This window comes from Sceloporus undulatus, chromosome 4, assembly GCF_019175285.1.
Source record: "Sceloporus undulatus isolate JIND9_A2432 ecotype Alabama chromosome 4, SceUnd_v1.1, whole genome shotgun sequence".
NCBI lineage: Eukaryota > Metazoa > Chordata > Lepidosauria > Squamata > Phrynosomatidae > Sceloporus > Sceloporus undulatus.
Window position 1 is genome coordinate 40,755,608 of NC_056525.1, and position 10,017 is coordinate 40,765,624.

General features: G+C 42.0%; 1 protein-coding gene across 4 annotated transcripts in view; it reads left to right on the plus strand.

The window, feature by feature from the left end:
- The window catches only part of E2F1 (E2F transcription factor 1), a 33,245-nt gene extending 24,541 nt beyond the window's left edge, over nt 1-8,704 (plus strand). For 3 of the 4 annotated variants that reach the window (XM_042463886.1, XM_042463889.1, XM_042463888.1), the window contains exons 5-7: nt 1,187-1,301; nt 2,783-3,008; nt 3,597-8,704. In XM_042463886.1, coding sequence (XP_042319820.1) covers nt 1,187-1,301; nt 2,783-3,008; nt 3,597-3,850 — 595 coding nt within the window. In that variant the 3' untranslated portion in view covers nt 3,851-8,704. The remainder of the gene's footprint in view (nt 1-1,186; nt 1,302-2,782; nt 3,009-3,596) is intronic. The other variant, XM_042463887.1, reaches the window with a different exon arrangement.
- Nucleotides 8,705-10,017: the final 1,313 nt, after the last annotated feature.

The following is a 10,017-nucleotide window of genomic DNA, read 5'->3' on the forward strand; positions in this document are numbered from 1 at the left end:
AGATATAAAACAGGTTCATAGCAGCCAATCTGCAGGGTTAGCCAAGCACAACCCAAGTCCCAAATTCCAAACAGGTAGTTGCTCTCCTGGCATTCCCGAACTGGGTGTTGGTGTTTTAATTTATGCCTCTCCACCCTGTGAGTTCATGGAAAATCCCTGTCTGGTTGCTAGTTAAGACTGTATATCCCAGTGGAGAGGAGCAGGGTGTGAGTGAGAGAGAATGAGAGTACGTAAAGGTTGGTTATGAATCAGTCAAATGTTCCTTGTTGATTTTTGCCTGGCAGCTCTGTAACTGAGCCTTTTCTAATAATGAACCTTAAGTTCTGTCCTCTGCCTTAAGTCAGCATTCATGGATGCAAGCATGTGTGATGGAGTCATGGCTGGTGGCTACCTTTATTATTTGTCATATTAAATAATACATTATTTATTTTATTAATCTGTTTGCCCCCACCCTATAGAATTTCTGAGTGAATTTAAATGAAACCAAGTTGAATAATTTGAAATTTTGAACAGTGAAAAAAGTATAAACATTTGACAACTACAATAAACAATTTAAAATCATGTATGTATACAGATTTGGACAAAATTAGGGGTAAGCTCCAAAGGCTTTCCTAAAAAGTCATGTATTGACTTGGTGCCAGAAAGAAGCACACTAGGCCTCTAAGGGAGGGACTTGCAAACACCAGGGTGTGACAGCAGAGAAGCCCCTCTCCCACATCTTTGTAAAGTACACTGTCCCAGGAAGTTGTGGAACAGAAGATGAACCATTGACACTCATGGGAAATTATTATCACTCTACTTTTCATGCTAATTACTAAGTCAAGAAGAAATTAATAGATGGAGGATGACATCTCAATATTGTCATTATAGTGCTGAAACAATTAGAAAATCTCATAACTGTCTTAAGATGGGGGAAATTGCATGCAGATTTGTGGATGTACAAAATCCAAGTTAGAGAGAGTGAGGAAAATTTTGTCTGTTTACATAGGGGTTTTCATTCAAGGCAGAAATGTATGTGCTTAATAGTTCAAGTACATAAGCACCTTCTGTGCTCAGGAGAGCCATGGCAGGCTTTAGTATGACTGTTTTCCAGCTCCTTCTGATATTGGTATATATATTGTTGTAGCATTAAGTTTTGGTGTCATAGCCTGTGATCCTCCTTCTGGCAAAACTTGACTGAGCCCACTTCAGCTTATGTGACTTGCCAAGATCTCCGCAGCGTTGTAGATCCATCTGAGCAATTGGTGATGGTGATCAAAGCCCCCCAGGAGACACAGATGCAAGTCTCTGACCCAGCAGAGGTAAGTTTTCCTGGTTTCCCAGTTTTACACTGCTCATACTCCTGGACCAGGCATTTAGAAGCCAAATTCACATGGCTGTGCTTGACCATCTAGCCATGGGATTTTTGAGTGTAAGTGATACTGACTGAGCTGCAGTCCATTTTGAGCCATGGCATGGCTAGGACTAGCAGAGATCCACACATAAGCAATCCAGTTTGGATGTTGAAGGTTCTATTGAAAAATATCCAATTGTGATTCGATATGTTTCACATTTAATGATATGCATCTGAGGAAGTAAGCTCAAGTCTACGAAAGCACATGCTACCAAATTCATTCTTTCAGTTAGTCTCAAAAGTGCTACAAAATCCCTTTGCATACTAATTTCCTGTTAAATCAATCTCATTCTGATACTGGTATATAGAGCAAATTTGTTGTTTCTGACTTATGGCAACCCTAAGGCAGGGTTTTCTGGGGCTGACCATGTGTGACTCATCCAGTGGGTTTCCATGGTTCAGCAGGGAATCAAACCTTGATTTCCAGAGTTATAGTCCAATGCTCAAACCACTACACCACATGGGCTTCCATATAGAGCAAATACTCCTGCACAATTAAAGGAATAGTCTATTAACCCAACCTAGGATGCTCAGGCAGATGAGTCCAGCTACATATGGACAGTTGAAAAGGACAGCACAACTCATAGTAGGATATTGATTTCTCGTAGACTGTCTGGACCAACAGGACAATACACCAGACAGTTAACAAGAATCACAACTCCACCACCCACAAGTCTTTCCAAGGGGAAAAATGTTCAGTTCTTTGTAGGATAAGGCACCACACCTTCTTTTTAGCTGCTGTTTTTAAGCCACTTGCAAATCCCCTCTAATTTCCATCTAGATCCAACACTTGCACCATCCTTCATATCGGACGTAGAGCCCTTTGCCTAAAAAGCCACTTGGAATGTGCCTCTCTCACATTGCTCTATTAACAAAAAGAATGTTTTAAACTAGTGAAATCCACAGAGCTTCTTGCGTGTTAAGTTTAAGGAGTTGCAGAATAGTGAAAGTAGATGTAAAGAGAAATCCAGATTCCTCTGCCTCTTTGTTTCTTGAAGTCTAACAACATGCAGACTCTTGACCTCTTGGAAGGAAAGTGTTTTAGCAAAACAAAAGGAGCTATGGGGCTTTACCAGCAACAGGAGAACCAAATGAATGAAGCAAGCCACAAGTCACAGAGGTTGCTGTGATTTGTTCCTCATACAATGCTAGAACTGAGTTGTGGCTGTTCAAATTCATGTCCCCATGATGCCTCATTATGGGCCGGGCTAAGGAGAATTAGAATCAAATTCTAGAGGGCTATAGATTCCCCAGTCTCATACATTCTTATTAAACAAAAAATCCTAGCAAGCTCTTCTTTTGCAAGAGGGAAGCAAGTAACAGCAACCACCCCAAACATTTCTGCACCCTCCTGATAGCATCCTCACATGCCCACCTTTTTTCTTCCAGGCTTTCCAAATTGCTGTGAAAAGCACTCAGGGCCCTATTGATGTATTCCTCTGTCCAGAAGAGAGCTCGGGGGTCTGCAGCCCCACCAAGAGTCCACAGAAAGTGGCTGTTGAGCAACCTTCTCCTGAGTCTTCACAAACAGCAGCAGCAACCACCACTGCAACCACATCTGTGCCTCTACACTCTTCCCAGGAAATGAACTGGCCACTGCTGAGTGGAGACCAAGGTATGATATGGAAGGGAACAAAACATTTTTGTTGGGAGTTAGCATCCAAGAGTAGCATTTGTCACCAGGCTTCTTCACTGTCACCTGCTTTAGCACTATTTTTCCATGGCCATGAGATTGTATGCTTCCATGAAGTGAGAGGCTATGCTGAATTCAGACACTGTTGCTACTGGTAGGGTCTCCCAGGTCAGACAGGCTTTTGCTGAGACGTCAGATTAAATGTGCCGAACAGTTACTGGGGAGCAGCAATTTGATGGGTGTGGGGTGGGTTGATGACATTGGCAAAAGGTATGTCTGAGATAACAGCAGTTACATTTTAGGTAACTTTTGTTAGTACTGGGTAGAAGGAGGCATTGGTAAGTCAGAAAACTCTGTGTTGAGACAATCTGAAATGAAGGAAGATGTAGTGTTATTATAACTCAAAGTCCGCTTGATAGCACATGACAATAGTTCTGTCAAATTTTATTACATTGTGCTTTCTGTTAGATCTCCCATGTCCCAGTCCAAAGGCATAACTACATTATGTGTCTTGATTTTGTGAACAAGCTTACGTACTCTTACCCTTTCCCTCTTTTCTCTTTCTCTTAGCAGAACCCTTGTTGTCTGGAGAAAGTACACTGCCTTTGAAATGCCCTGCAGATGACGTGAGCCTTTCGCCACTGGCCTCTGTAGATGCCCTGCTCCACCACGGCAAGGATGACTTCTCAAGCTTCCTGCCTACTGAATTTATTGCACTTTCACCACCCCAGACCCAGGACTATCACTTTGGGCTCGAGGAGGGGGAAGGCATCAGCGAGCTCTTTGACTGTGACTTTGGAGACTTTACTTCCTTGGATTTTTGAGCATCCTCTGGCAGTGGGGGATGGAATGCCACTCAGATGATCCTGCCACACCAAGGCAGGGAGCTGACCTCTGAATGTAACCATATGGCCAGCTGTGGCCTCCTGGGCCAACATCCTGTGGAGCAGATTTCAGGGGAGGAAAGAGTAGGCTGGGGCAAAGGGCAGTAATGGGCAGGGGTGGGATACAGTCCTTGGAGATGTCCACCCATTGTGAGTCACCTCACCAAGATTAAGGAAGGTGACTGTGAAGCTGATGAGTGCTCTGAATGTTGCAGACCTCGTTCTGTGATCTTTTATGTAGGATCAGGCAGGCATCACCTCAATCCTATTGTGCCCAGGCCCCTAAGTAGTTTTGGCTAGGAGTCAGTGGGCAGATTTGCCTTAAATCTCTGGTGCCATGTTTTGACTCTGTAGGGATAGTCCTAGCAGTGCTGTTGCTGTAACAACAGTTGCCTTGTCCAGGCTGAACTAATCTTTCCACCTAAATTCTCAGTTTAAATTCTACAGAGTGGCAGGCAGGTTGCTTTTGTTGCATGGTTTGCTCTCCTTCCTGTGAGCAGTTCCCCTTCATGCCTTAGAAAATGTGGTGGGCAGAAGCTCTCCTTTGGAGAAGATAAGACAGTTTTGTCACTCTCAGCAAAAATTCCTTTGGGATGTGAATCAGCTGAGGTGTCCTAAATATTGCCATTTTAAGAGGGATGTGGAGGCACACCATTTGTCAGTCAACTATGGGAGAAAGATATAGGGATGGTACTTCTAATAACAGTCAGCAATAATCTGGCTCCCCTTTGTCCTACACAGTAGACCTTTTTGACTGGCTAGTACTGAAACATAACAAGCAGTTCAGGGATAGATGGACATTCTGTTGCTGGAATGATGTGAACCTAGGATTTGTAATTGAGTAGTGAAATAATGGGCATGTTGAGGAAAGGAAGCCAAGACTGTGGAACTCAGCAGGGTGGTGTCATGGGTGCCTTTCATTAAAATGAGCTGCTCAGGCTAGTGAACCAATCTGGATAATCAGACATGCTTTTTGCTGTTAATTTTTTTCTTTTTAATTCAGATTGGAAAAAGGAGTTGAGCTTTTTTATATATATACACAAGGCATACAAGAATGATGAGGTGAGTTGTTTCTGAATATTAGTGTCAAGCTTGTTCTCAAAGGTCCTTGTGGCAAAGCTTTAAGGAGAGTTCTGTATAGATTATTTATTTATTTTGGGCTTTTTCCTATCCCGCTACACCCTTTCTTGGAATGACTCTGATCCTGCCTAACCCATGGTGGAATATGTACATATCTAAGGGAGGGTTGGATTTTATTTTTTTATTAAAATATTTGGCTAGGTGGCCAGTGGGCTCAATTGTCCTTATTTCTGAGCAGAAGGCCAAAAAGGCAAATGGGACAACCCTTAAGGCAGAGAGTGAGATTAGCCAGATCATTTACTTTAGCAGAAGAAGGGCAGTGTGGCTTGCTAGTTTGCAAAACGGATTCTAGCCCAGATAATACTGTAAGCCAAGAATGGATGAAAATGCCTTGTATTCAGGGACTGCCTGGCTCTTCCATTGTGAAGCAAGGAAGAAAATGCTGACTTCTATCTCCGTATTACCATCTCCTGTGCAAATCTCTCTTTTTTTGTGGGGAGGAGGGTGTCCAGATCTCATGGTTTCATATTAATTTATTTATTATTTATGTGGCTCCATCCAGCACTTCTGGAAGGTAAGGAAAGTTTCAGAGGAAGAGGTGGAACTCTACATGTCCAAGTATGTGGAAAGAGGCCATATTGTATTGTTAGAATAGCTAACATAGCAATTAAGAATGAAGAAAGGAGTTCTGGAGGGAAAGAGTTAGCCTGTGTGTGTTGTAGAAGTGCTGTTAGGATCTGGTGACAAGAGTCTGCTGAGTTTCCCATCCACGTGATGGAGTGTGACTGGTCAAGATTGCTGTATTGAAATGCTATTTATTGGTAGAAAGTGGGCCTCAGGTTCATCTTGTAGAGAAATATTTGGGGATCTTGAGGGATGGAGGTTGAGAGAAGGAGAGAGGAAAAGACTAGGCTAGTATGTGAGTATGAGAAAGAAATGACTCTCTTTTTGACTTACCTATTCTGATAAGTAGCTTTAGTTGTCCAAAAGTAAATTTTACCAGCTCGATTAAGAGTTGTACCTAGCTAGAGCTTGAAAATGTTTCTTTTTTTACTATAATTCCCTGAATTCCTTGGTCACGGTAGTATAAAAAAGTAATGTTTCCAAGCCTATGACAAGGTAGTGATTGGTGTTGTCCCTTAGGTGCCTTCCTGTTTCAATAAGTACTATATATTTCAATTAACTGGAACTCACCAAAGCATGCTCCTGCTTGATAGGAGCTTTTCTTGCTTTACAAAAAGGCAGCTGTAATATTGTGTGTGTGTGTTGTCTGTGTGTTCATGTATGATAAAGGAGGAGCTATAGCGCCCAAGAAGTTGATGTGTGTAGGAAGTATTTACAGCACCAGTAGGTTAATGGATCAACTATATCCATTTGACCTAGCTGCGTGAGGAAAACAAATTGTTTGGGCTTGTGAGAATAATGAATTGGGCTACTGTCCTTGTCACACATTGTGGCCTCTGGTCTTGGGTTACTGTAATAGAAATTCATTTTTTTCCTGGATGAGGGGAAACATAGGAATGAGGCCTCTCTTTAACTGGGTCTTCTCTAGATGTTAAATACACCATTAGTCCTTGGTCAAACTTAATCAGACAGCAGATGGTTAAATAAAAGTATGTGGTGTGTCTCCCACACCAGTTCCCTCCACTCCAGGTCTGAGAACCCCTTTAGTCTATGATTGCATAAAGAGAGAGTGGCTAACTGCCCCAGTTTTCAGTCTACCACATTGCAAGTTTGGTATCTGTAACTAACACTGTCTTGAAAGAATCATTAATGGCTATAAGAATATATAGCCCAAGAACCACTACTTGAGAATGGCTGCCATTATGCATTCCTTTTCATCATTATTCTTGAAGAGCCTTACTTTCCTGTTTCAAATACTAAGGAGTGAAGGCTGTTGGTTGCTTTCATGAGAGCTACCACAAGCTCTGCACTTATGTCCACCGTGCTTTTGTATTTCTTGATAATCTTTCCTCTGTAATGTGGAGAGGTTCTTGGGAGTTGTTTCTGGAAAACCTGTAGCCCTTCAGATGTTAAGCTATTGGTCCGCATCATGCCTCACTATAGGCCACGTTGGTTAGGACTAAGGGGAATTGGAGTCAAATTCCAGAGGGCCATAGGTTCTCCAATTCTGCTCTGGATGCTTTCTACTTTGTTGTGGTGAGCAGCAACCTATTCTTGTCTCTGATCTCTTAGAGGTAAGATGGATGCTGTCTTTCCTAATAGTTTTATTTCCCACTGTGTCACTAAAAAGCTGTTCCATTTTTCAGCCTTCAACTACCACCTGCAGTGGAGGGATGTCTGGTAATTGTTTTTCAGGTGACATGTTTCATCTCTCTTTCTCTCACCTTGCAGCAGTGGGTTGGAAGGTTTTTGCTTCCATCAAAAGTGATCACAGCCCCATTAGTAATGGAGAAAACAGCCAACCTATTGAAGCTCCTGTATTGGGAGAGGGGGAGTCGAGGAGCACAAAACACTCACCTAGGATAAAGGTGTAAACAAGAAATACATTTGAAGGAGGCTGTGAGATTAGCTTGTTCTTTGCAATTTGGCCCCGCATGGTAGAAGACTCTAAAACTCAGAAGTTTGTAAACATACAACCATCCTTCTGTTGGAACAGCGACCTACAGGCTGTTAGACCTCTAAGCAATATTTGCAGAGTGGGACATCTAAGCACTTACTTTACTGAATAAAATGGGTGGTGAGGAGGGAGGTAAGCCTATGAGCAACAGTGTTTATGGATTGGGGAACTATCAAGAGAAGAATCTCAGATATTCCAGATATCTTGAACTGAGGCATGGAAGCCTAGAGACAGCTGCAGAAAATTCTATTGGTATCACCCCAAGAACCAGGGTTGGGTGGGAGTATTGCTGGTTTTCTCACCCAAATATGAGCACTTAATATGGCCCAAAGTACTAATAATGTTGAAAAGCCTTGAAATCTCTTGAAGCAATGAAGTGTGATACACCTCCTTCTGGCAGGTCTGTATTACTACTACCTGTGAGAAACCTAGGCAGATCCAAGTGGACGTTAGCTTTTGTCCCATTGGTTTATTAAAATTGAAAGCACAGTAGATGAGAAAATGCCTTCAGTCCCAGCAAGAGAAGTGGATACTTTAATGTAACAGGTTGTGGAAGTGAAGAATTTTGGGAAAGCAGTGGTAATTCTCTTGAGTTGGGTAAAGGCTGCTGGGATACTGTGATGGTTCTTAAAGGATTGCACCTTTTTTGACAAGTGCCCAGCCAGGAGATCTGGTTATTTCAGTGGCCAAGCAGCAGAAAGGACAGCAAATTCCAGTGCCTCATACTGAGGGGAATGCACTTCTGTGTGTGCCTTTAAAAATAGCCTTGTTCATGATTTGTGCTTTTAGTTTTAATAAATATTTCTACTCCATTTCATTTCCACTTTTGAATGTGTTCTTTTCTTTTGAAATTGCTTAATGGCTTTCATGGGCTGGTTGGTAGTCAATACTTGTCCTACTACGCTAATGTCCTGTCCTAAGGATGGTGAAGGTTTTACATTGACCTTTATTCTATTTAAAGGTTTATCTTTGGAAAGGGACTGCTTCATGATTAAGAGCCTAAGAAAAGCCATGCTGTAGCAAACAGAAATATCTGCCTAGCCCAGCATCTTTCTGATCACTGTGCACGAACAGTTGCCTTTGAACAGAATTGGCAGAAAAGTTACTTTCTGGGCTACTGACTCCCGAAATGATAAATGATAAATTTTCTGCATCCAGAATTAGTTTTTTGGCGGGGAGGAGCGGGGGATAAAACAAGACTATAGCACCACACTGTTTCACTGTCAAACAGCTTTTACTGTCAGGAAGTTCTTAATGTTGAGCTGGAATCGCTTTTCCTGTAGTTTGAATCCATTGCTCTGGGTCCTATTCTCTGGAGCAGCAGAAAGCAAGCTGCATATCACTTCATCTCAGCTAGTACATCTATTCTGCCCACTTGACCTAGTGAAAACTAGTGCAATATCTGTTGTGTTCAGGTTGTTTTTGACTTATGGCATGGTGTAGTGGTTTGAATGTGTTGGACTGGACATGGAGACTAGGGTTCAAATCCCCTAGTTGGCTATGAAAACTTAATGGGCAAGTCACAAGGGCAACCTCCCTCTGAACAAACTCTGCCAAGAAAACTCCATAACCTTAGGGTCCCCATAAGCCATAAATGACTTGAAGATGCACAACAACAGCAACAACAACTAAAAAGGCAAACCTATCATGGAATTAGCAAGATTTGTTCAGAGAGAGTTTGGCATTGCCTTCTTATGAGGCTGGGAAAGTGTGACTTTCTCAAGGTTTGCCCAGTGGGTTTCCATGGCAGAGCATGGTTTCAGACCCTGGTCTCCAGCGTCATAGTCCAACATACACACCACTACACCATGCTGGCTCTCAGGACAAAACCTGCAAAAAGGCAAATATAGGCAAAGTAACTCATACAAAATGAATGTAGTTCAGCACGGTTCTGGATGATATAGTGGATGAGAGACTAAAAGCTTGGTACAGTACTTTGGAGTTACTGCTGTTGTGAAATCCCTGGGTATGAACTAGTTAGATGCCAGTCACTTATCTTGACTGCACATGAAGAAATGGTTGTAAAATGCCATCTTGGCTACATGCCCATCATAACTCAGAATCAAGTTAGACATTATCAGAAATGCATATTCACTATAATTATTTTTTTTCCTCCTGTAAAACTGTTTCCTCAGAAATATGTGCCTCAGCAATTAGACTTGCAAATTAAGCCAATGATTATTAGTGACCAATCACAAAACAAAGTGTCAAATGCAATATATGCAGGTGAGAAAGATCATATGCTATGGCCAACAGTTACCTTTCACCTTTTCAGTCACTTCTGAATATATGCTAAATGTGTTGTCTAGGTTCATGCTCACTACTTCAATTTGCTATCAGTATATACATCATAACCCACAGGAAGGGATAGCTGTGTCTGCTAGCAATTTTCTCCCTCCTTACTTAGGGATGCACTTTATAGTGGGTTTTATTTTATTATTCAGTT